The 27,762-nt window shown below is 38.1% G+C and overlaps 1 protein-coding gene across 2 annotated transcripts in view; it reads left to right on the top strand.

Annotated features, from left to right (window-relative positions):
• The window catches only part of LNX2 (ligand of numb-protein X 2), a 95,277-nt gene that overhangs the window by 27,971 nt on the left and 39,544 nt on the right, over window positions 1-27,762 (top strand). The window contains exon 2 of one of the 2 annotated variants that reach the window (XM_023740942.1): window positions 19,695-20,208. In XM_023740942.1, coding sequence (XP_023596710.1) covers window positions 19,805-20,208 — 404 coding nt within the window. In that variant the 5' untranslated portion in view covers window positions 19,695-19,804. Of the gene's footprint in view, window positions 1-19,602; window positions 20,209-27,762 lie in introns of those variants that run through there. The other variant, XM_004386576.2, reaches the window with a different exon arrangement.

The following is a 27,762-nucleotide window of genomic DNA, read 5'->3' as shown; positions in this document are numbered from 1 at the left end:
TTTGTCAGCTTTTTGCCTCAGTTCTTGGAGAATTCTGAGTATTAGAGATTTGAATTCCGTATCAGGTAGTTCTAGTGCATTTTCTTGCAGAGGAGAGTCATGTGGTGTTTTATTTTGGACGCCTGCTGGAACCATCCTGTCCTGTTTTTGTAAATGTTTTGTTATTGTATGCTGTCTTCCGGGCATTCAGTAGTTATTTTTCTCGTTTATTGATTGTAGATTTGTTTGTTTCATCCCTTTTTTTAAAAAAAATTTGACTATGTCTGAGCAGGCAGACTGTGTGTTCTTTGTTGTTTGCTTGTCTTTGGGCACAATACTTTTCACTTCCTTCTTCAACTGGCTGGGTCAGTCACTCAGATATGGTACGGCAGGGAAGGTCTAGCTGAAGAGGAGTTACTGAGACAGGTTGTTTGTGGCACTTACTACAGCCACCAGAGCTGGTCGGTAATCAGTGCAGGGCAGGTTCCAGTAGGTCATGCCTGTGCTGCTTGGTGGTGTGATGTTAAGCGCACGGTGCAGGTAGGCAGGATGCAGCGGGAAGATTGTTATGTGTGGAGCTAAGATGGATATGGGAGAGAGGACAGAGGAACAGGAGCCAAAAACATACAGACAAAGAAAAAAGAATGCTAGGGGAGCTTGCCATTGGAAGGGAGAGATGAGAGACTATGAAATGGAGAGAAACAGAAAGGGGAAGAGGAAGAAAAGAAAAGAATGCATAAATAAAAATCAGAAAGGTTAAAGAACTGCAAAGTTCCCAGGGATCCCCCTGGTACAGCTGTGGGGTCTGGGGAAGTCGCTCTCAGGTGTTGCAGTACAGCCTGGCTAGAAGGCATAGAGGTATACAACGCCTGGTATTCAGAGATCAGAAAGAGAAGGAAGATATAGAGGGATGAGAAACTGAACAATGAAGAAAGACAAAAAGGGGAAAAGAGGGAAAAGAAAACAAAACAAATTAAAAAAAAAAAGAACATGAAAGGCCCCCAAAAATAAAACAAAACAAAAAAAAAAACGAAAAAAGAAATGTTCTCAGGGATCCCTCTGCACGTCTGTGGAAGCCGAAGGGGCATATCCCTGCCACGCAGCTCCGCCTGGCCAGAAAGGGCCCCCAACTCAAGAAAAGGAAAAGAAAACAAACAAACTATTCAAAACAAACAAACGAACAAAAGCCCTGTGATCCCACCAGCAGGCCAGCCCAAACCGGGAAGTAGCTCCACACTCGAACGGAGCTCCGCAACCCCTCAGGAAGAAGCAAAGATGGCGCACAGAGCCAGGTACTTGAGTGAAGGGCGGGGTAGGTGGCGAGAGGCAAGTAAGAAGTCAAAAGAAGCAGGAAAAAAAAAGCAACACTAGCAGCCAACAAATGGCACTCAGAGAGCCAGCTAGTGCGGGCTGGTGTTTGTAGACAAGAGACTGTGTCTGTGGGAAGCAGAGGGGGCCGAGTGTGGGTGAAGAAGGGTAGGGAGTGGGAAAGCGTATATCACAAATTACCGGAGCTCTGCAGCCCCTCAGGAAGAAGCAAAGATGGCGCATGGAGCGAGGTACTCAAGCGAAAGGAGGGGGAGGTGGGGAGAGGCAAGGAAGAAATAAAAAGAAGTGGAACAAAAGCAACACCAGCAGCCAACAGGTGGCACTCAGACAGCCACCCGTTCGGGTGTGTGGAATCCAAGCAGCCGCTGTTTCCTGGTCAAGAGACTGTGGCCGCGGGAAGCAGAGGAGGCCGAGTCGGGGTGAAGAAGGGTGGGGGCGGGGTGGGAAAGCATATATCGCCAATTACCGGTTGTTTTGTCTCCCGCTGGAAGCTCCATGAGGCTGCTTTCTCGTACCCCCTGTTTGCTGGTCTCTGATAGGAGTCCGAGATGGCGGATCCGCGCTGCGTTAGCTGGTAGGGGACCTCTGCATGAATCTCTCCTCGCTGTCCGTTCTCTGTCAGTTTTCGCACTCCATTTGGTGCTTGGTTGAGTTCTTTATCTCTTCATTTGATGTTTTAGGGTTTCAGGATTGCTGTATTCTCTGTTCGGCTTAGTTTTTCGGATCTTTGCTGTGGAGGGACGGCGTGGTGCTTCTGCCTAGAGCGCCATTTTGCCGGAACTCTGGCTGTAAATGTTTATGAAAGCAGACTGCCACATCTTTTTCCCGTGGAGCAGCTGGTGAGTTCGAACTGTCTACCTTTCGGTTAACAGCCAAACACTTTAACCACTGTGCCACCAGGGCTCCTCTCATAAAGATTACAGCCAAGAAGACCCTTTGGAACTCAGTTGTACTCTTAACAAGTGGGGTTACCTTGAGGCAGAATCAACTCGATGGCAACTAAACAACAATGGTAAGAAGTAAAATGGGAGGGTTAAGTCAGAGTAAAATTAGTAGAATTTGGTATTGGCTGTGATATTGGGAGATAAGGAAAAAGGCAATATCAAAGGTACTCCTGAGTTTCTGGCTCATGTGCCTATATGGCTGGTGATTACATTCACTAGAAATGGTGGAAATGATCTTGGGTTTAACTTTGCACATGTTATGGTATCTTTGAAGCAACTATGTATATATTTCATTTTATCCAGATAGGCAACTCCTGCCCAAAAGCAAGATGAGAAGGCAGAAAGGGGCAGAAACTGGATGAATGGGTACAATAAACCCAGAGTGGAAAGGGGAAGTATGGTGTCACATTGTGGGGATTGCAACTAATGTCACAAAACAATATATGTATAAATTTTTAAATGAGAAGTTAGCTTGAGCTGTAAACTTTTACCTAAAGCACAATAAAATTAAAAATAAAATAGGGAGGCAGCAGCTTGGAATATCTGCAGTATCTGGAGCCGATAACCCTTGGATGTGAGTCCTGACCCTGGGTCTTCCTAGTTGTATAACCTTAGGCAAATCACTGAAACTCTCTTGAGCTCAAATTCTTCATTTGTAAATTGGGGGTGTCCTGTTTACCTCACGTGCTACCGTGGGGATCAAAAACGATGAAACATCCAACTGTGTTTTTTTTGGTGGTGATGTTCTCTGTTAATGTTAGTTACTGTTACTAACAATATAATAGACAAATTAAAAAAAAAAAGATACGAAAGAAGACTTCTTCCTGCAAAGAATTTTCCTTTTGTGGCTCTTTTATATTATCTCAATATTATACATTTCCCAGGTATAATTTAGGAATTTCTTTGGTCCTTATCTGCATGATAATCATTCTGATCTTGTTTCATTAGCAAAAGATTTGGATTGGTAAGTTTAAAATCAAGATACGTTTTATTTATAATGTTGTTATTGAGTTATATTTAAAAATCACATTGAATGTTTACTGTTAGAAAAATACAAATCAGAGTCTCAAATTAATAAGTATTGATGTTTGCTGGCCCTAATTCTTTTTCTCTACAGTATTTCACTAGGTGATCTCATATACTTTTCATTTCTTCGATTACCTTCTTATACTAATAGCTCCCAAACATATACTGTCTGTAGTCCAGTCCAGTCTTCTGATCACTAGATTTAGGTGTTCCTGCTTGGATGAATATTTTACAGGGACATCAAATTCAATATGTCTGAACCCAAACTCATGATCCCTTCTCCACCAAACCCTAGTGAATGACACTACAGAGTGCCTATCTGTTTTATAAGCCGAGAGCCTGGGAGTTACCATCAACACTTTTTTCTCTTTCACCCCCCATCCTCCACAGTACAGGAAGTCCTCGGCATATTCTAGTTATAATGAACCACACTTAAGACCGCCCGTTTTTGGTTTTTTTGTACATCTTATTATTAGTAATATGTACTGCATACAGTGTTGCAGTGCATAATTTGCTGATGTTATCATTCTCATGCCAAACCCCAAAGACAAAGATTGGATTTATAAAGATTCTGATAGTAAAAGGCAATGATAATGAAAACAGCAACAACAACAAAATGAGATATTCAACTATGTCAGAACCTGCTTAGGACAGAGTCCTTGTAAGTCGGGACTGCCTGTATCTAATTCATCCATTCAACCTCTTAAATCTCACGTCTCTCCCTCCCCACTGCCCCATCCTCGTTCAGGTTATCTTCATCTTTTCCTTGGACTGCTCTCATGGACTCATTCTCTTTAATCCTTTTTTCACAATATATCCTGAGTATGTTTTCAAAATACAAATCTCATTCTGTCTTTCTCCTTCTTAAACCTTTCGGTAGCTTCGTTTTGTTTAGAGAATAAAGAGCCTAAATCTTCATTCCCCACAGCACTTTGTGAATTACTAATCTTACCCCTACAGACTTCCACTTCTCCTGCTCCCTGTTGAGCTGGCTTTCAGTTTCTCGACCTTGCTCACAGTCTCAGCTAAAACATCGCATGCTCAGAGAATTTCTTCGTATATGCTTTCCTAAAAATGTGTTACGTACTTTTACCACTTTTAGATGTTTATGTGATTGACTAAAATGTTTGTACTAGACTAAGCTCTGTGGAGCAGGAACTGTGTCTGGTTAATAATAGTAGTCCTATCTCCACAGTAATCCTATCCCATGGCACTCAGGATCTGCTCAACAAATATTTGTTAAATGAATCATGAATTTTCTGCTGCTTAATTTGTGTGCCTGTTATGTACAGTGAAACCTGTGAGAGCCAGAACTCGAGGGGACTGCCTTGTTTCTGTGGGTCTCACAAGTTTTCTGCCTTTAACAGAGTGCAGTCTTACCACTTTTTTATTGCTCATTTTAGTGGAAAATATTTGAGTTTTCTCAGACAGGTTTCCACCTTACACAGTGTCAAGGTTTGAATTATGCCCCCCCAAAAATGTGTGTATCAATTTGGCTGAGCCATGATTCCCAGAATTGTGTGGTTGGCCTCCATTTTGTGATTGTAATTTTATGTTAAAGAGGATTAAGGTGGGATTGTAACACCACCCTTACCAGGTCACATCCCTGATCCAATGTAAAGGGAGTTTCCCTAGGGTGCGGCCTGCACCACCTTTTACCTTACAGGAGATGAAAGGGAAACAAGCAGAGAACGGGAGAACTCAAACCACCAAGAAAGCAGTGCCAGGAGCAGAGCACGTCCTTTGGACCTGGGGTCCCTGCACAGAGAAGCTCCTAGTCTGGGGGAACACTGAAGAGAAGGCGGCCGACAGAGAGAGAAAGCCTTCCCCTGGAGCTGATACCTGAATTTGGACTTTTAGCCTACTTTACTGTAAGGAAGTAAACTTCTCTTTGTTAAAACCATCCACTTGTGGTATTTCTTTTAGAGCAGCACTAGATGACTAAGACACACAGGTTCCAGCTTTTGCAGTTTTTACTGTATCATGCTAGTTAACTGATAGGGGAAACAAGATAAAGGTTTTTCTTTTTTTAAGTACTTTATGTTTTATTCTTAGGTTTTCTTCTTCTAGATGTAGTTTCCACGGAAACGGCATCCAACAGGTCGTCAGCATTGCTGTAGTAGTCTCTGGGTGGTATTTCCTGCCGTTCTTAACCAAGACCCACAGGTTTAAAAGACACGCTTCTTGAGTGTGAGAGTCAGAGTGTAAAAATTTAATTTCCAGGGAAGTTGTTACTCACTTTTTTTGGTTACCTTTTTGAAGTTCTTCATTCAGTTAGTTTGCTAGAGAGCAAGAGCTGCTGAAGCTTTGTTACTGTTCCCTTTCTACTAGGTGCGTTTGCTGCTCTAGTTTTTATTGTCTGTTACTTTTTTATTTTTATTAATGATTACTTTGTAATATGGATTACTAATTAACCTTACAATGCTAGAACAAAATTATATTGCCTGTAACGTAAGTGAACTTAACTTATTAGGAATTAAGTTCAGATTGCATTCAGGATTCTGGTAGGTAGGGAGTTTACTGTTAACTGTTACCATCTTGAGTTGATTCCAGTTCCCACGCGTGGCAACCCCACGTGTAGCGACAGTTATATCCAAAATTGTTTATATAACCCCGAGCCATTGGCAAGAAAAAACAGTGGATCCCAGATCTTGAGGCATTAATTTACAAGGTAGTAGCAGTTTTCTTTGATAAGTGTTGTAATAAAGAAACATAAAGGCCCCTTTAGATATTCGTATCTTAAAGGCCTAGAAGGAGAAGCTGTAAGCTTGTCAGACATTTCTCTGTCGACTCTTGTGTTCCTGAAGGCTGCATTCAGAAGCTTTGTAAGATTTTTGTGCCCCATGGCATGTATAAATGAATGTTTTCCAGGAAGCTTTTAGGAAGGTCAATGACAACTCAGAAATTGAGATGCTCTTCAGTTTTATGTTTGTTCAAGTTGATTTTGATATCTGAACATCAGAGCACAAAGTTATTTGAATTTTGAGGATATAAAAAGGAATGTCAATTTTGAAGCCTCCATTTTATCACAGTAAAGATAAAAAATGTGGGGCATTCTAGTGAGGCTAAGAAAGGAGGCCCATCTAGTATTTTGGCCCTTATATAAAAACAATATGTGTTTCCTCCTGGAAATTATCGTCCCTGTTGTTAAAAACAGAAGATAAGTAATTTCCCTGTAGATCTATCATCCATTTATTTATGTAAACATATATGTGTGTGTATGTACATGTATTTGTATATGTGTGTATATGTATATGGAAACCCTGGTGGTGTTGTGGTTAAGTACTACTACAGCTGCTAACCAAAAGGTCAGCAGTTTGAATCCACCAGGGGCTCCTTGGAAACTCCATGGGGCAGTTCTTCTCTGCTCTTACAGGGCCGCTATATGAGTCAGAATCTATTCGACGGCAATGAGTTTGGGTTTTTTGGTGTATATATATGGGCATATGTATATTTTGCCTTGTGTAACCTCTGCATATTTACTACGCCATACTATACATACTTAAAAACTATATGTACTTAAAAAATTACAGCTCTGGAATCAGACTGCCTGGTTTGAATCCTGGTTCCATCGTTTGTTTGCTCTGGGACCTTGGGCAAGTTACTTGTTATTTCTTACTCTCAGTTTCCTCAACTGAAAAATGAGGATTATAATAATAATATCCAACCCAGAGTTATTATAAGGATTAAATCTTTTAATTCTCCATCTCACTTATACCATGTCTGGTATGTAGTAAGCACTAATAAATGTTACCTGTTGCAATTGTCTCCAAACTCATTCCTTTTAGATACAAAAATTGCCCTCCTATGAGTTAATCCTTGCTTAGCTTAGACTGTTCATGATTTTATGACATCAGTCCTATTTCCTTTTGTCTAAAAACGAAAATCCTAATATTCTGCCCTTACCTCATGTTCTTTTCCGTGATCTAATTTTAGTTGCTTTTCTCTCAATCTTTTTATGGCTCTGCTTTGTTTTTCATTAGGTAATTAGGCAGATGTGGGCCATAGTTGTTGACCATGATTGTTGGTGTTGTTAACAGTGATGAGACTTACCTCTCTCCCCATCCTGCCCAGTGTTGTTAGGCACTCAGAAAGCCTGGGAGGAAAAGCTAGGAAGAAAATGTCTTTGGGAAATTAGGGAATTCAGAAACACCTGTGTATGCTGGGAAATTTAGGAAGCCATGTGAATGCCCAGGCCAGGACACATGATTAGAAAACGTCTGAGAAGACCCTAAATTTTCACCTCTGGCTAATCTCTAAACTCAGTGCAAGAAGGAAGTGAAAAGTAAGGCAGAGATGTAAACAGCCTAAGCATTGAAGGAGGCCCCAGCACAGAGCAGTCTACATAGATTGGGAAAGGCCCTCTTTCTTTTTTCCTCCCTTCCTCCCCTTCCCTTCCCTTTCTTTCCCTTCTTTCCTTCTCTCTCTCCCTCCCTTTCTTTTTTCTTCCCCCCCATCCCTCCCTCTCTCAAGGAAATCTGTCCTAACACTAGCTGAATACAAGCTGTCATGGATTGAATTATGTCCCCCCAAAAATGTGTGTATCAATTTGCCTGGGCCTTGATTCCTGGTATTGTGTGATTTTCCTATATGTTGTAAATCCTGTCTCTATGATGTTAATGAGGGAGGATCGGTGGCAGTTGTGTTAGTGAGGCAGGACTCAATCTGCAAGATTGGATTGTGTCTTGAGGCAATCTCTTGAGATATAAAAGAGAGAAGTCAGCAGAGAGACAGGGGAACCTCATACCACCAAGAAAGCAGTGCCAGGAGCAGAGCGTGTCCTTTGGACCTGGAGTCCCTGGGCAGAGAAGCTCCTAGTCCAGGGGAACATTGATGAGAAGGCCGACAGAGAGAGAAAGACTTCCCCTGGAGCTGACACCCTGAATTTGGACTTTTAGCCTACTTTACTGTGAAGAAATAAATTTCTCTTTGTTAAAGCCATCCACTTGTGTCATTTCTGTTATAGCAGCACTAGATGACTAAGACACAAGCTAAAGGAAGAGACTTCAGAGTTCACACATGGCAAGGAATATAGATTGTACAAAACAATAGTTTCATCCACACTGGCTTCCTTACTGTTCACTGAGCATACCAGGCATATTCCCACGCCAGGGCCTTTATACTTGTTTCATTTGCCTATAAAAAACATTAGTATACCTGATAATTTGCATGACTTTCTAGTCACTACTTTTTGGTCTTAACTCAAATGCTACCTTTTTAGTGAGTTCTTCTGTTGTCATCCTATTTAAAATAGCTGTCCTTCTCCCTGGAGCCCTGATGGCACAGTGGTTAAGAGCTTGTCTGCTAACCAAAAAAAAGGTCAGCAGTTCGAATCCACCAGCCACTCCTTGGAAACCCTATGGGGCAGTTCTGCTCTGTCCTGTAGGGTCACTATGAGTCAGAATTGACTGAACAGCAATGGGGGTGTGTGTGTGTTATCCTTCTCCCAGGGCTCCGTCTTCCCTACCTTGCTTTGTTTTTCTCTATAGCACTCATCACCATCTAAAATACTGCGTATTTTACTTTTTTGTGTGTGTATTGTCTGTCCTCATTCCCACCTCTGCCAGGATGAAAGTTACACAGTGGGCGGGATTTTTTTGTATTTGTTCAGTGCCGAACCCTGGAACAAGTGAGTGCCTTCTCCATATAGTAGATTCTCAGTAAAGGACGGACCGGACGGACGGACTTGATGGTTGACAAGAAGAATAATGAGTTTGCTTTTGAATATATTTTGTTTGTGAAAATTCTCCTAGTGGGGATATCAAAAAATATTTAAAACCTGGGATTTTGTTTTGAACCAGCTTCTGAAACATGGCATATATGCAATTTGGGGTACATTGTTGATCATTCTAATGATTTAATATAGTGTGACCTCTTTATATTATTAACTTCACAGTAGAAATATTTTATTTCCAATCATACGGCATCAAGTATTTTTTTATTTTATTGTGATATACCTGAATCTGGGTAATGAGTTACAATGTACTGAAGATTTCTGTTTCTTTTAATTTTCTTCAGTTTTAGCACTGTAACTCAAACAACTCACTTTAATAAATAAAAAGAACCTCTAGCAGCACATGGGAACATTTCTGGATTAATACCAAGGCTGACAGGGTTTTAATTCCTACTGCTGAGGCCATTGTAGATTTAGACTAATCTTAAGGAAACAGAACATCTGGCCCACTCAGTGACGGTCCTTTGAGGTCTGGCCCTAAGTCATTCTCCATCTGATGATTTTCATATATATTAAATTATAAGTGGACCAAATTGAGCATCTTAAATAAAATCTACCCTTTTAATTATTGGTGTCACTGATTAGCTTTGAAAGCTACGGCATTTAAATTTCTTGTATCTTGCCCATAGTCAAGATAATGAAGTCTAGGAATCTTAATTACGTATTAGTAATACCATCACCATAAAAACTCTACTGACTGGGGTTTAACGTTCCACTTCATTTATTTTATTGTGTAGGTTTGATCACTGAATAGCAGTGTCCTGCTGATGCTTTTGCATTTATTGGAGGAAATAAGACTGAAAAGTTTGTTCTTTTTCTGTAACTTTAGATGTTTTTAATGGAAAATACAAAATTGACCCTGGAGCGAAATCTGCATCTCAAACTATTTATTTATACTACTAACAATTACCTGTGCTTACCTTTAAAAAAACAAACAAATAAAGCATATTAGTCCTTTAGATTGATGCAGCATCATCTTCTACATAGTACCTTATCTGGGAACAAATGGAGAAAATTATTTTTGTCTTACGACATCTTATTTTCTCTTATATCGTACTTTTGTTGGGTGCCATCGAGTCGATTCTGACTCACATCTACCCTATAGGGCAGAATAGAACTGCCGGCATAGGGTTTTGTTGGCTGTAGTCTTTACGGGAGCAGATTGCCAGGTCTTTTCTCCCACAGAGCAGCTGGTGGGTTTGAACTGCCAACCTTTCTGTTAGCAGTTGAGTGCTTAACCATTGTGCCAGGGCTCCTTTATGTCATACTACCATAATAAAAATACAGAGATGCTCAATTATTTATCTAGCACTGTACTTTCTTAGAGCCCTGGTGGCACAGTGGTTAAGAGCTCTGCTGCTAACCAAAAGGTTGGCAGTTCAAGTCCACCAGCCCCTTGGAAACCCAATGGGGCAGTTCTGCTCTGTCCCGTAGAGTTGTTGTGAATCAGAATCTACTTGATGGCATTGGGTTTTGTACTCTCTTGTATACACATACTTGCCTCAGAAAACAGAAATGTTTAGGCCAGGGGATCTAGAGTATCTAGTATTAGAAAACAAAAAAAACAAAACCAAAATCTCCCTCACAGGCTTTGCATTTAGTCATTTTGTATAGTGAACACAAGGCTGGATACCTGTAAAGAAAAATGTCCCATTTTAGGCCAGAATCCAAAGAATGTGTGATCAAATCACATTTCTAGAGTCATGGAATTTGGGTTCTATTAGTAACTTTAGAGTTTATCTAGTTTGGCCAACTCATTTACAGATAAAGAGAGTGAAAGGTCTAGAGATGTGAAGTGATGAGCTGTGTGGCCTAGGGTAATAGTAGCAGAGTGAAGACTAGAAGCTGTGTCTTCTGATAAGTCTACTTGAAAGAATGTGGGCTACCCAACAATCTAGTCTGTCTTCATCTACATCATTCTTTACGATCATTAATTATTTAATAAATTAGTGTTATAATGTTTTGTGGCTTGTAAAATGTTTTTCCGACAGGCTGACATTTTTAAACAGTAATCCTATGTCATAATCAAGATGCCATTTTTATTTTACACATAACGAGATTGAGATTTATACAGGTTTAAGTGGTATATACCACGCTATGTCGCATTGCAAAGTCATGAGTGGCAGGGTCATATTTTCACCCCAGGTCTTTAACTCCAAAATCAGTGTTATTTTGATGATCCTTTACTTCCTTGGGTAATTGAGAGTTGGTGGAAGAATTGTATCCAGAATTATAGAAGTTAGACATTGAAAAGACCTTGAAAATAAGAACTCATCGATCACTTGGGGAAAAAAAAAATATTTTCTAAGATTTACTGTGTAAGAAGTCAGATGTTTGAAAGATTTCATTCTTTAGAAGAAAATAGAGAATCATTTAATTTATTAAAGTCAGAACCTTACCTTTGAATGTAATGTAAAGAACATTTAAATTATATCAAGCAGATAAACTTATCACACGTATAGAAATGTTACTGAGTGGAAACCCCAGGTTCTTACTTGGCGTGACTCGTATTGGCCAATAAACGAGAGACCGAGGTGGGAGAACAAGAAAGCCACCTTTATTTCATTGTACAAGGAAATGGAGTCAGTCAGAGCTGCTGCTTCCAGGACTGCTCGCCAAGGGCGGGCAGGTAAGTTACTTTTAAAGTGGTTTCCAAGTAGGAGGTTCATACAAGTTACGTCAGCCAGCATTCTCTTTCTTTTTTAATTTTTTTTAATTGTACTTTAGATGAAGGTTTACAGAACAAACAGTTTCTTATTAAACAGTCTGTACATGTATTGTTTTATGACATTGGTTCACAACCATACGACATGTCAACACTCCCTTCTCGACCTTGGAGTACTCTTTTTTTGGGTGGAAATATACATAGCCAAAGTTACACCATTTCAAAAGTTTCTACATGTACAGTTCAGTGACATTGATTACATTCTTCCAGTTGACAGCAGCATTCTTAATCATACTACTCAGGCACAGTGGGGTTTACATATAACCTCTAAGCAAAAACAGGATTCAAATGCAGAGCTGGAGCAGGAGCCCAGCAAAGGAAAACAGTTTTGCAATACAGCACTGTAGGGGAGAAAGCCAGGTAAAGATACAGCACTGTGGGGTTTCTGTCTCAAAACCACATTAATTAAAACTACAGCTCCTCGCATTGCACCCCCCACCCCCACCTTTTATGTAATTGTGGGATACCTGTGAATTTATGACATTCTCCAAAATGTTAGAAATTGCCCCAACTCAGCTGGCTGGTAAGGAGTGCTGTTGGGAAGAGCCCTACTAATGGAGCCTGTCCTTCTGGAATAAAGTTCCTTTCCCAGAAATCTTTTCTTATGGGCAGAAGCTTGTCTGGATAGCTTTATAGAAATATTTTGCATACCATCTGGTATATTTCCTTTTAAAATAGTTTCATATCATTTCTATTTTTAAATTACTGTGAGATGATGTAATATTTTGTTACTATATAACTTTTTAAAATATAACTTGAACTACAAGAGCTAAAGTGACCCAGATTGGCTTTTGCCTTCATCCTTTTGCATTAAAAAAAAAAAGTCTTTTCATCATAGTTTATAGTTTAGTGGTTCAAAATTAGAAGAACTAAAGGCAGAAGAATACTTGAAATAAATAAATTCTCTAGTAGCCACAATTTAACCTCCTCTTTTTAGAATATTTAAGATTATTAAAGTTATTAAAAAATAAAAACCAGCAAATATTGGGATTAAAAGGTAAATATGACATATCAGTAAGTATTTTATTGCCAGGTAAAAAGATACAGAATCATGAGTCTTAGAGCTGGATTTAAACTTCGTGTGCGTGTGTGTGTGTGTGTAATCAATTACTATTTAAGCAAGGCTGATAGTTAATAGACAGGAAGTCAGGGCACTACAATATATATACCATATTTTTGCGCAAATAACTCCCACCTTCTACATCTGTTTGCCAACCTTGTCCTCCCCTGCGAGGTATTTTCGTAAGCGCCCTGTGCTAGTGGTTTTTTTTTTTTTTTTTACAGCTGTACGTAAAAGTAGCATAGCGGCACTTAAGAAAACACCTCACGGGGAGGATGAAGCTGGCAAACAAACATAGAAGGAGCACGTTATTTGTGTAAAAATATGGTAGCACATAGTAGGCATTGAATAAACGTGTGGTGAATGAAAGAGTATAGTGACCTAATTACCCAGCTAACAGAGCTCAGAGCCTAAGTTTCATAGCTTCTAGTATATTTTGCTTAATTCCCTAATCTTCTAGATTACTAAATGAGGCTTCATCTAACTACAAGTGATACCTAAAATGTTTTTTCAGATATTCCTACTTGCTAAAAAGGGATAGGAGACAAATAGCCAAATGTGCTGACTTACAGTTTTGTGTAGAAAAATGTAAATTGTAAATGTGGAATTGTTGAAAACTATTTGATAGTTTTCCTAGTGATATGCAGTGAGAAATAAGTTTTGATTAATTTAAGAATAGAACTTATGGAAGACTCTCATATGGTATTCTTAATATTTCTATCTAGCTAAATATCTAGATATAACTTCTTCCAATAGGAAGAGACCTTTATTTCAGGAAAAACAGACTCCTACATCCCAACGTTTTGCCTTTGTCACTTTTTTTTCAAAAATATTGTTCGATATTGACTGGTATTTCTTCTGATGACAGAAAGGTATTGGAACTCTTTAGTGCTCTGTACCAGTGGTTCTCCAAGTGTGACCCAGGGTCCCCAATTCCCTTTTGTGGGGTCTGCAAGGTTGAAACTATTTTCATAATGATACTAAGACACTATCTGAGTTGTTTCCAGTTTGGGGCTATTACGAATAAAACTGCTGTAAACATTTGTGTACAGATTTTGTGTGAACATAGATTTTCATTTCTCAGGGATAAATGCCCAGGAGTGCATGAAGTTGCAGGGTCGTATGCTAGGTGCATATTTTTTTTAACTGCCAAATCATTTTTCTGAGTAGATAAAGGGATCCTGAAATTAAAAAGTTTGACAACCGCTGCTCTTTACAAAGGTAGTTATCAAAGCTGATATGTAGCATGTAAAATAAGAAAATTTTCTTGGGTTGATGATAATTAAGTAAGGGAACCCCCTTTTTCCCCCTCAGCCTTTTGAAAATTAAGGAGAATAATGTCTTTGTTTGTATGTCTTTTTTTTTTGTAATCACAGGGCAGGGCTCTGCAAATGCCACAAATAAACGTACAAGGTTTTCTCCTACACATTTATATAGTTAAATGTTACATTTCAGGACTCATACGTTTCAGGTTCTGGTATGAGCCTGACAAATATTTCTTGAATGCATAGCATGTGCCAGGAACTGGGAGTATGGAAGAAAAAAAAACAGATACAAGCTTTAGCCTCAAAGAGGTGAGGAGGCAGAAAAGCAAACACGCAAATGTAGTGATTGCTGCAGTGAGGGTGTGTGTGAAGAGCAGCAGGAGCTTGGCAAGGAAGGTCCACCCACGACTAGGAGGAGTCTGATCTGACTTGAGAGAGGAGGTAGAGTTGGAGCTGCGACTTGGGGAGTGGGTGGGAGTTTGCCAGAAGGACACCTAAGGAGAAATTACTCTTTGCATCCGCTGACTCTCAGGAACCCTAAATTCTTTCCCATCTTACCATATTTTGGGGATAATCCTTAGTCCATCTTTTTTCTAAGCAGAATCTCCTAGGTTAGGGCCCATGAGGACTCTGTAAATCTGAGCCAAAAATAATGTGAAGAGAAATTATCTGAATAAGATACGGTTTTGGTGTGTGCTGATTAACTGTGAGAAACCATAGTTCTCTCTGAAAGTCTTTGTAATATAGCAGGATATTCTTGTCCCGTAAACCAGGAAGGACAAGCATGCTGATCATAATTGGAATTAGATAGTAATCAGTATCTTAGAACTCCCTTTCCATTGCAGTTGCTATTTTTCCAGATATTGTTAAAAATGTGTTGTAGTATTCCCAGCCAATTTAATAACTTCCTTCCCTTTAATACTCCTGGAGTGTTAGATGCATAGCTAATGTAGTTTGTAAAGATGCACGTTATGCCAGATTTTATCTTCATATTTTGGGAAATGTTTAAGTCTATCATTTATGTCTAAGATTATTATTATTTAACTTGTATTCTAATATTTCAAATATTTATTGTTCAAATATAACATCTAAAATCAAAATTATGTATAAACATGAACATATCCTCCTATATGTATAGATGCATTTCTAATTATCCTGAACTTTACAAGAGTGACAATAGTGTTACTGAGTTTGTCATTCAGCATTTATTAAACCTCTCTGCTGTAAGAAGTTCAGCTCTTTAAAAAACTTACAGTATGAGGGATAACAGCCTGAGAAGTAGTGTGAGATATTATAGTGGACTTACCCACAAAGTGGAAATAAAGTGATCCACCTGGGCTGGAATTGAAGGTTGGAGAAAGAGGATCAGGCTGCCTTTCTTCTTACAAAACTCAGATACTAAAGCTTTCGTGAAATACCTTTCCTCTCTCCTAGAATTACTTAATTTACTGCTGGATTATTTTGAAGCAAGAAAGAACTGGGTTCATCTTCCATTTCTCTAAGAAATTATAAGATGTATGGCTTTGGGCAAATGATAAAATTTATCTGAATTTTAGTTTCTTTGTCTTTAATATTAGTAATAATAGCTAACAGTTATATAGTACGTATTATGCACGAGCACATTTTTAAGCACTTTACATATGTCTGTGGTTCAAATTCACTAACTGCTCCTCAGGAGAAAGATGTGGCAGTCTGCTTCTGTAAAGATACAGCCTTGGAAACCCTATAGGGCAGTTCTGCTCTGTCCTGTAGGGTCGCTGTGAGTCGACATCAACTCAACGGCAGGGATATTTTTTAATTATGCACCAGCCCTGTTTTAAGAACTTTATATATAAACACAACTATTCTTTATATCACAGAGGCCTGATGGCACGCCATGGTTAAGATCTCAGGCTGCTAACCAAAAGGTTGGCAGTTTGAATCCACCAGCCACTACCTGGAAACCCTATGGGGCATTTCTACTCTGTCCTATAAGGTTGCTATGAGGCGGAATCAACTCAACAGCAATGGGTTTGGTTTTCAGTTTATTCTTTGTATCAATCCTTTGAGGTAGGCGCTGTTATTACTCCTGTTTTACGTATGAGAAAGAAGCAGGCACAGAGAAATTTAGTAAGGTCACAAAGCCAGTAAGTGACAGCGCAAGGATTTGAACCCCCACAGACTGGCTCCAGGGTTGTTGTTGTTTTGCCATCGAGTTGATTACTACTCATAGCGACCCTATAGGACAGAGTAGACCTGCGGCATAGGATTTCCAAGGCTGTAATCTTTAGCTCCAGGGTATTTGCTCCTAACTGCTTATGCTATATTGCCTCTTCAGTTCTTTAACCAACATTTATATGTGCATGTTGGTGATCTGCCCCTGACAATTTTTCTTTTAATGTTTGAGTTGATACCGACTCAGTGGCAGTGGGTTTGGTTTTTTTGGTTCATGGTAAAATAGAGGTGTCTGGGGGTGGAGATGATGTACTTACCGCTTGGTATTTTAAATGGTAACATGTTATTTTTCCTCTTGAAAAGATTTTGTGATAACAAAAATGAACTGTAAGTTATTTAGAGATTTAGAAAATAGCTAAAATATAATAGTCTTAAGATAAATGCTTTGTTAGTCATTATGTGGGAGGCGAGAATTGCAGTATATTTTCTTGAGGAAAAGAAAAATTAGAGTAAACACTACCACAAACAAAGAAGAGCAAAGGATATGTGGATTTTCTTGCTAACTGAATAGGAAACCAGAGTCTGTAGAAATTCTGTATTGAAGTACTGTATCTTGGTGGAAGCAGTCTGTCTTAGATAAATGATGTTTCTCTCTTTAATCTCATATATCTTCCACTGATATTTAAAAAGTTATACATGTTGAGAAAGTAAAGAACAAGCCCCAGGAATTATAAAATACAAGAAGTGTTTACTTTCTTGATGTTGGTACTGATATGAGATTAGAGCATAGGCTGCTATTACTTTTATTTCATTAGATATTGTAAAAAATATACATAATTTATTTGAGGTCAGCCATCCCATCAGAATCCTGTCCCATCTCCTCATAGTTCATGGTAGTTCTTATTAAATCTGTTAAAATGTTCATGTTGTTCGTCTGATAAGTACTCCGGATAATAAAATAGCAAATACATATGCGTGATCAAAGGAGAGTTTTATTACTGAAATAGAAATGCTAGTAGCATAGCATGGTGTCCTACTCTCTTTCCATTCTTACTGCAGTGACTCTACATTTTAGAATTCACGTGCCCTGATACATCTTTCTTTGCTGCAGATATTTTTGCTTGCTTCCTATTTCCTCAATGTGCTGTGCACTCTTAAGCCTCTGTGATGGTGTATGCTCTTCTCTTGTTGAGATCCCCTTCTCCACTTGTTCTCCTTGGCCCATGCTTCCTGTCACAACTCTATTCCTGTATTTTCCCTTCTGGAAGTATTTCCGGCCACAAAGCCACACTGATTTAGATGCCAGTTCTCTTCATCATTTTTTCTATATTCACGTAGCATCCTGTGTATAACTTACTTAGAGTACTTATTAAGTTGAATTTTAATAATAGGTTTTCTTAACTGTGCTCTCCCTACTTTTCCTCTGCCCTTGTTCAGTGCTTGGCACGTACTAAAGACTCTCTAAATATTTACAGAAGAATGAGTACAGAGAGAGCTGCTGCCTTTGGAGTTGGTTTTTTAACCCCTGATGCTTTAGCAGCAGGAAATGTGGAAACCATTTTCTAAGGGGAGCATTTCTTGCGAGACTTGTAAAAATGGCATGAGGGTATCAGACCTTGTAGTCTAACTTCACAAGGGGGAGGAGAGAGAATCACCATCAACATCAGCCTAAGACTGATTCCTGTGAGGTGGAGGTCAGACATACCTCCACCCTCCAACCTTTTTACCAATTCTGACACTAGCTGTCCCTCCCATGGCACTCTCTACTTCTCTGCTGGATTTGATGATTAGTTGCAATTACTACACAGAACTTACAGACCATACTCATAGTTATGGGGTTTATTAGGGAAGTAACAGGTTACAATTCAGGATCAGGAACAATTCAGAATACAGTTCTTTGGTCAGGACAGACTCTCAGCTGTGCCCGCAGCAGACGTCTCTCGGTCCATCGGCCCCTTGGTCTGCCCTCTGCCCTGCCTGGACAAGTGTTACAAAGCTCTTTAGCCCCGCCAGTAAGTGCCCGGAGGCACCCCACTCCACCAATAAGCCTTGGCCCAAAAGCTCTCAGATCTCTCACTCTGGGCTGGGAAGCGCACCATGCCATCTTGTGCCAGTCTCCTGGTTCTGCTGCCACCGTTTCTCCACCACTGCTTCTCGCCATCTCATGCTATCTCCAGTGTTACAATTCTGTCTTCTGCGTCTAGGAGGTTCTCAGCACAGGGACCCGGGATCCAAGGATGCACTCCACTCCCAGCTCTTCTTGGTGCTAGTGAGGTACCCCCTTCAGCCTCTGAGATTGGCTCATTTTAAGCCTAGCGGGATGGCAAAACTGACTAATCCTCTTGTTAGACTTCCATATGCCTTATTTGCATGGCCCCACCCCCACAAGGGTAACATGCAAACTGTCTAATCCCCTTAGTGGCCCACAAGCACCTTGTTTGCATAGTTCTACCTAGTCATTTTGTGGGAGTCACAAGACCATGAATGGCTAGAAGGGCCATATTAAGTAATTCACTGCATGGCACTTGCACTAAACTGGAGGAGGCTGTTGTAAGAGTACAAAGTAAAGGTCTCCATATGTCTGATGCTTCTTTTGATGTCATGTAATTCAAGAATCTACCTTCTGGGTGAATAGCCAGTGGTCCATATACCATTTGATTAATCCATCTCTTTCTCACTGATTTTAAATACCTCATCATCTATTGATACGGATAATATAAGGTAGAATTGAAATTTATACTGTATCTTCTGTTGAATTATAGCAAAGTTTTTTTTAATGACATAAAATGGTGTTACCCTATATGGAATTTGCATAAACGTGATTTTATATTTGATTATTTTATATCTATATGTTATAGATATATTTGCAGATATATCTATCTGTAATCTGTATTTTTGTATACAGAGAGAATATTCAGATCATACATAGTTTGAAATCCATTTTTCCCCAAACATATAGTGCAGAGCAAAGGTCATTTTTATTAACCAGCATAGAATTATCCTTAAGAAAATATTTCAAAGACAAAATCTTTCATATAGTACTGTAAATGCATAGAATCAACCAGAAGCAAGAACCATGACTGACTGGAATGAGAAATGCAGATGTGTTACATAATGTATATCAAATTGCATTATTAGCACATCATGCAAATTAACTGACTTTAAAACTACCATCAAGCAGTGAACTGTTTGGGGATTGAAGTCAGTAAAACAAATTAGTTATTCTTAGGTCACATCATATAATATATGATATCTTTGTGTTTAATCACAAGTTCTTATTTCATTGAGAACTTGGCAGTGTAACAAATTAGTTCATGTCATTTTTATGTTTTTTATGACTAATTTACTACCTAATCTAAATTTTACTTTTTTACTAAAAAAGAAGTTAATTAGTAATATCATTGTGTTGATACTTTTAGCCTATCTTGATTAATATTAATAACATTTTCTTTTTGGTTTATTTGTTTTGTTTGTCTAGAAAAGCAGACCGTGATTTTAGTCAAATACGTCACCATCTATTAAAGGAAACAAAATCTTAAGAGCAAGTCTAACGTATGAGGAAACAGAAGCTGCTTCAGCTGATTGAAAATGGGAACCACAAGCGATGAGATAGTTTCTGTGGAACAGCCCTCATCCTCCTTAAATCCTCTGTGTTTTGAGTGTGGCCAGCAGCACTGGACAAAAGAAAATCACTTATACAATTACCAGAATGAGGTGGATGACGACCTAGTCTGCCATATTTGCCTTCAGCCTCTGTTGCAGCCCCTGGATACCCCCTGCGGACACACATTCTGCTACAAGTGCCTCAGAAACTTTTTACAGGAGAAAGACTTCTGTCCCCTGGACCGGAAGAGACTTCATTTTAAGTTGTGTAAGAAATCTAGTATTCTTGTCCATAAACTTCTAGACAAATTATTAGTTCTGTGCCCATTTGCTTCAGTGTGCCAGGATGTTATGCAGCGCTGTGACCTGGAGGCACATCTTAAAAACAGGTAAGCAAAAAAAGTGAAAGGAAAGAGGAGTAACCAGGCTTTATACAAAGGTTGTTCAAATAAACTTGATTTAAAAAAAAAAAAACACCAAGGCATCCATGAGGAAATGGACAAGGACATGAACAAATCAAATACAGAAGAGATACAATAAGTAAGTAAGTTATGTGGAACCATATTTGACATTATTTATCAGAAACATGAATATAATACCTGCAATGAGGAAGTACTGTTTTACACCTATCAATATTTTTGCTGGTATAATGTGACACTATTATATTCACATGGGTGTTATATTCATGGATTCTTTTTGCAAGGCAATTTGGTAGTTTCTTTTAAAAACTGGATGTATCTATCCTCTTATCTAGCTCTCCCTGTCGTTGGAGTTTACCCTCAGGAAACAATCCAGAAGAAGAAGTTGTATATAAAGATGTTCACTGCAAAACTGCTCATAGTTCAACAAAGTGGACTCAGTCTAATTGCTTAAAAGTTGGAGAAGGGTTAGAAATACTGTTATACGTCAACTCTGTGGGATATCATGCAGCCAATAAAATGATCGTTTTGTTGCAACACAGAAATAAGTACACAAGTTTATCTGCTAAAGTCTTGTAAAGATTCTGTGTTTAGGTATTAGACTAAACACAAATTAGATGTTGGAAAACTTTAAACATTTAGTGGGAATTTTTCTTCTACTCAATGTGTTATAAAAGCTTTTTAGAAGGTTAAGTAAGTAATTTACTTAGCTGATTGCTTAGTGAGTTTTAATCATTCAATTTTGGTATAAGAGTTGATCTTTAAAATTATTTGCTACCTTAAGAAGGATTAAAATACATCTCTTATGTATTATTACGCAGATGTAATCACATAGAATGACAGAAATAACTATTAGTTATAAATTTCAAAGTTAAACCACTTGTGCAGTATAGATTTGCTGTAACCGTAATTGTTGTGATAAACAATGCATGCTACAACAAATTGGATTTAGAAATAACAGTATAAGTCTGAAATAGAATACCTTGTGATTATATTTGCCCACAAAGTCATATAATTGAAGGAGATTACCTAGTCTCATTTTCTCACTTTGCAAATAAGGAAACTGAGTCTCAAAGACGTGTAGACTTAAATGTCAATATTCCTGGTTGCCATTCTACTATACCGTGCTGACTGCCACAGGTCAAATCATTTTCTTTATTGCTATGTAGTAATAAAAGTTTCATATACACGAGTACACATGTTCATTCTGCTCCTAAATATCATTGTTATAAAAGGTTATTAGAAATAATTAAGACATATGAGAAAGAATGAGATGTTATTAAAATGTTAGAAGCATGAACATTTATAAAGAAACTGCCTATATCCAAATCGTGTTGTCCAAAAATAAGAGCTAACATGGTACCCAGCCTCCAGCAGACTGCTGTGATAGGGATCACAATAGAGAGTCCCATAGAGAGCTGGAGAAAAATGTAGAACAAAATACTAACAAAAAGACCAGACTTACAGGCCTGGCATAGACTGCAGAAACCCTGAGAGTATGGCCCCTGGACACCCTTTTAGCACAGTGATGAAGTCACACTGGAGATTCACCTGTAGGCAAAGATTAGACAGACCTGTAGGACAAAACGAGACTAATGGGGCACACCAGCCCAGGGGCAAGGACTAGAAGGCAGGAGGGGACAGGGAAGCTGGTAATAGGGAACCCAAGGTTGAGAAGGGAGAGTGTTGACATGTTGTAACCAATGTCATAAAACAATATGTGTACTAACTGTTGAATGAGAGCCTAGTTTGTTCTGTAAACCTTCATCTAAAAGTACAATAAAAAAAATAAAAATAGGAGCTAACAAAAAGTGTAGCATAGATATGTAGACTTTTGGAAGATGCATGTACCCATAGGTTTTTGTGTACCTTCAGTCACTAGCAGACATAGAATCCAGAAATGATAGCAAAGAACTCCTGAAATTGACACTAAGGTTTTGAATATACTAGTCTCAGTCAGGCCTCATTATGGTTGAAGTTGAGGAATATTTTAGGCGTTCCTTATTTCTCTAGTAGAATTATTCTTTTTAGAATATAGATTTCTTTTATGAATCTTTTATGAACATCAGTTATGGGATGTTAGAGGAACTGAAAACAAGTCTCAGTTCAGTTATTAATTACTTAGGTAGCAGTGAGATAATACAAATTTTACAAATTTTTAGGGATATTCACTTAACTAAAATGCATGGAAGAATTTAATATGTAGTTTAAGTATTTCTAGTATTTTTAATGAAACTTTGATGATATAAAAACTACGTGGAATTGCAAACTATCATTTATAGGATGTAAAAATTAAGCAATTATATCCAGTTTAAAGTTCCATTTTCCAGCTGTATGTATTTATATCTGAGCTGCTAGTTGAATCATTTCCTAAGTACCTTAGGCCTGTAATGTGAAAGATACAATGAAAAGGTGGGTGATTTGCTTGATAAAAATAGTTAAGAGTGATTAGTGTTTATAAGTGAGCAAAAAAGGAGAAACCCTCAGTGAGATGTATTGACAGTAGCTACAACAATGGACTGAAACATGCTAACAATCATGAGCATGGCGCAGCAGCACCAGGCGATAGTTCATTCTGTTACACGTAAAGTTACCAGGAGTCAGAGCTGACTCAACGGCAGCAACTATCAAATAATAACAACAGTGATTATAAAAATGCAAAATATTAGATTGTAAAATTTAATATGATTTTTATATCCCATTTGGACAGATGTAATGAACGCTCTGACCTTTCTGTAGGATTGTTAATATTTCGATAGTTCTCAACTAAAAACATTGAAATTCAGATAGGAAATTTATTATCCAACAGTCAACCCTACATATAGTTCATTTGTTCATTCATTTGGCAATTATTTATTGCATGTGCCAGATACTGTCTAGATGTTAAGTGGTTTCTGCAGGTTAGAATGTACCCTCTAGGACCAGGACCATGTCTTTATTAGTCTTTGAACTCCCGTGCCCAAAGTTGACACAGTTTTTTCAATTACATTGTTGAACTGTGTTGCTGACAAACTAACCATCCCAAACACAGTGACATAAAACAACAGTCATTTGATTATACTCATGGATTCTGTGAGTCACACAGACATTCAGACTGGGTACCACAGGTATGGCTTGTCTTTGTAATACGATGTCTGGGCCTTAGCTGGGAAGACAGTGATAGGGGCTGGAACAGTTAGAGCTGGAGAATCTCCTTCCAAGATAGCGTCTTCATTCACATGTCTGGTGCCTTGATGGGGATGTCTGGAAGCATAGGCTCAGGCAGCTGGAGAGCCTGCATATGGCCCTCTATAGCATGGAAACCTTAGGGTAACTTCTTATAGGGCAGCTCAGTGTCCCGGTGAACAAGGCACAGCCTTTTATGATCTAGCCTCAGAAGTCACACAGTGTCACTTCTACTGTTACTCTATATTTGAAGCAGTCACAAGCCCACCCAGATTCAAGGGGAGGGGGCCTCACCTTGCAATGGGAGGAGTGTCAGAAAAATTTACAGCCATATTTTAAAACCACCACAAACTAGCAAGAAAAGCAATATCATGAGGCACAGAATATGGTTATTACAACTGTTTATGGCATCTCTGTACAGTCTTGTTAAAATTGATTGTGTTTTCTGAAAGTTTCATTAAAGTTCATAGTATTTTAGCATTAGCTACAGTAATTCATTGTATAAAAGTCGTCTGACTATCATGTGCCTTTGTTAATGAACTTAGTGTATTTGGAAATCCAGTAATTATTAATAGAAACACAGTATTAACAGTAGTTTGCATAAGCTGGCAATTTCGAGTTTATTACGTTTTAAAATCACATTCCCTATTTGAATGAAATTCTACTCTTAAGAAATCTGCTCCAGCTTGAGAACACTTAACATTTTCTCCTACAGTTAAAAGTAAAATACTTATGAAAGATGAATGTGGTTTTCAATAAAATTACTAATTATTATTAACTGACCATATACAATTAATAGTAATTTTTATACAAGTTATACAAGGAAAGTTAAAAACATGAGAAAGCCCTCATCTTTGAAGGGAGAAATAAAGTCTTTAAGAGATTTTATATATGGTACTAATCGTGATATTTTAGTAGCTACTTGGTGAAATTTGGCCAAGTGGTATCAACTGTAAAGCATTCTTCCTCCCCTTCATACTCCTTATCCCCTCCCTGCCGTCAGCAGTTTCACATTTAAAGTGTATAGTAATTGTAAATGTTAACTTTTTTTTGTTGTTAAATTGTGCGTTTTTAATCCTAGCTTATGGCGAGCCTAAGAAGCATTTTTCTTTTCTTCTTAAAAAATTATAGTTCAACACTGTTACAGAAAATTGATACAATAGAGAGAAAACCTTTAAAGAAGTTGTCAGAGACTAAAAGCAGCCTGTTTATATATATGCTATGCAGTTCAGTTTGACACGGTTTTTAGGAAAATAACTTCTCTTTGCAGGCCTGTGTAAATGAACATTCTTTTACATAGAAAAAGGAGCCACTGGTCCACTTTGTCCTGATGGCACAGTGGTTAAGTGCTTGGCTGGTAACCAAAAGGTCAGTAGTTCTAACCTACCAGCTGCTCCAAAGGAGAAAGATGTGGCCATCTGCTTCTGTAAAGATTATAGCCTTGGAAACCGTATGGGGGGGCAGTTCTGCTCTGTCCTGTAGGAGCCAAAGATACACATGTCTTAAAACACCTTTGAAGTAGTTGATCCTTCTTACTACATATTTGCCCATATTTGTCAGTTTCTTACAATTAGGCCTAAATAATCAGAAACACTAATAATGATTCTCCACGGATAAGGTGAGCATATCCAATTTTGTTAAGGATGATAATCTTTTTCTATTTTGAGATACATTAAAATTTTTAAGTATTTCTGAATCAGGATATATCTTATAATGTATATGAGAATATTTCTTTTCTTTCTTCCAGTAATTATTGAATTGATTTTTTTTTTATATTGAGATGTAAATCGCTTGCCGGTTGAATAGGAAAATTAATAACAGGCATCTTACTTTTAAGGTTTTTTCTTATCCACAGAACCAAGTACGAAAACAAAAACCTGATCCAAACTGCAAAAGCCTGGCGGACTGCTCTGTAGCAATGTAAATTTGTCTTGTCCTGGTAGAAGCCATTACCTCCTAATTTAAATCTCCAAAAGTCTCTTGGCAGCAGGTGGGTGAAGAGCCAGATTATTAGCAGCCAGGTCAGAAGTAACCTGTGGATCTTAGAGCCATTTGCTTTTTCTGGAATCAAAATGGCCTTCCTGTATGCATATGGAATAACTGCTCAGAATAAACCTATGTTCAAATTCCAGTGAGATTTCATTATTTTTAACATACATAAGATTTTCTCTTTTAAAGCATATAATGGTTTTTAGTATATTCACCAAGTTGTACGGTGATCACCACTATTTAGTTCTAGAATATTTTCAACAGTCCAAAAAGAAATCTCATACTCATTAACTATCACCCCCTAATCCTCACCCCCCCCCCAAACCCCTAGCAACCGCTAATCTACTTTCTATCTCTATAGATTTACCTGTGCTGGACATTTCATATACCGTATTTTTATGCAGATAATGTGCACCTTCTGTTTGTTTGCCGGCTGTGCCCTCACCACACGAGGTATTTTCGTAAGCACACTATGCTAATTCTTGCAGCAACATGTGGAAGAGGACTGGCATGGTAGCGCTTGTAAGGGTGCCTCGCCAGAGGAGGGCATGGCCAGCAAACAAGCTCAGAAGATGGGTGTTATTTGTGTAAAATATAGTAAATAGGATCATATAATATGTGGCCTGATGTTTTTGACTTCTTTCGTTTCCATCATTTCAAGGTTCATCCATGTTAATAGCATAAATGAGTATTAATTTCCTTTTATGGCTGAATAATGTTCTGTTGTATGATTTCATTTACCCATTCATCAGTTGATGAACATTTGGGTTGTTTGCACTTTTCGGCTATTATAAATATTGCTGCTGTGACATTCATATACAAGTTTTTGTTATCTTTTTGTTGAGTTTTAAGAGTTCTTTATATATTCTAGACTAGGCTGTTATCAGATACATGATTTGCAAATATTTTTTCTCGTTCTATGGGCTGTCTTCACTTTCTTGATAATGTCCTCTAAAGGGCAAGTGATTTTAATCTTCACAAAATCCAATTTATCTATTTTTCCTTTGTTTGCTTGTGCTTGTGGTGTAATAACTAGAAACTTGCCTAGTCCAAGGTGATGAAGATTTACACATGTTTTTCTAAGAATTTTATAGTTTTAGCTCTTATATTTAGGTTATTGATCCATTTTTAGTTAATTTTTGTGTATGGTGTGAGGTAAGGGTCCAATTTCATTCTTTTGCATGTGGCAAATCTAGTTGTCCCAGCATATTTGTTGAAAAGATTATTCTTTCCCAATTGACAGGTCTTGGCACCCTTGTTGAAAATCAATTGACCATAAATTTGTATGAGTTTATTTCTGAAGTCCAGTTCTATTCCATTGTTGTATATGCCTATCCCTGTGCCAGTACCACACTTTTGATTACTGTAGCTTCATAGTAAGCTTTGAAATCAGGAAATGTGAGTCCTCCAATGTTGTTCTTTTTCACGATTGTTTTGACTATTCTGGATTCTTTGCATTTCTATTTGAATTTTAGGATCAGCTTGTCAATTTTTGGCGAAAAAGCTGAGATTTTAATAAGGATTAAGTCTAATGATCAATCTAGGGAGTATTATCTGTCAATCAGTCTAGTGAGTATTGTAATCTTAACAATATCAGGTCTTCCAATCCATAAATATTAGATGTCTTTATATGTATCCAGGTCTTCTTTAATTTCTTTCAATGATGTTTTGTAGTTTTCAGTGTACAAGTCTTATACTTTGTAAATTAATTCCTAAAAATTCTTTTTGATGCTGTTGTAAATGGAATTGTTCTATTAATTTCATTTTTGGATTATTCATTACACAAGTATAGATATACAATTGATTTTTGTATATTTATTTTGTATCCTGAAACCTTGCTGAACTCATTTATTAGCTCTTAATAGTGTGTGTGTTGTCCTTAGGATTTTGTCGTCTGCAAATAAAGGTAGTTTTACTTTTTCCTTTCTAATATAGATGCCTTTTATTTATTTTTGTTGCCTAATTGCCCTGACTAGAATCTTTTGTACAATGTTGAATAGAAATGGTGAGAGCGGAAGCTTTCAGTCCTGTATCATTAAGGATGATGTTAAACCAAACCAGACCCATTGCTGTTGAGTCGATTCCGACTCATAGTGACCCTATAGGACAGTAGAACTGCCCCATAGGGTTTCCAAGGAGCGCCTGGTAGATTCAAACTGCTGACCTTTTGGTTAGCAGCCATAGCTCTTAACCACTACACCACCAGAGTTTTAAAGGATGATGTTAGCTGTGGGTTTTTCATAAATGCTTTTTATCACGTTGAGGGTTTTTTCTTCTGTCTCTAGATTATTGAGTGTTTTTATCATGAAAGGGTGTTGTATTCTCTCATAGTTTTATCTGCGTCTGTTGAGATGATCAGGTGGGTTTTGT

The sequence above is a fragment of the Trichechus manatus genome, unplaced genomic scaffold (assembly GCF_000243295.1).
Source record: "Trichechus manatus latirostris isolate Lorelei unplaced genomic scaffold, TriManLat1.0 scaffold00168, whole genome shotgun sequence".
Lineage (NCBI taxonomy): Eukaryota > Metazoa > Chordata > Mammalia > Sirenia > Trichechidae > Trichechus > Trichechus manatus.
This window is presented reverse-complemented; position numbering and strand designations above follow the sequence as displayed.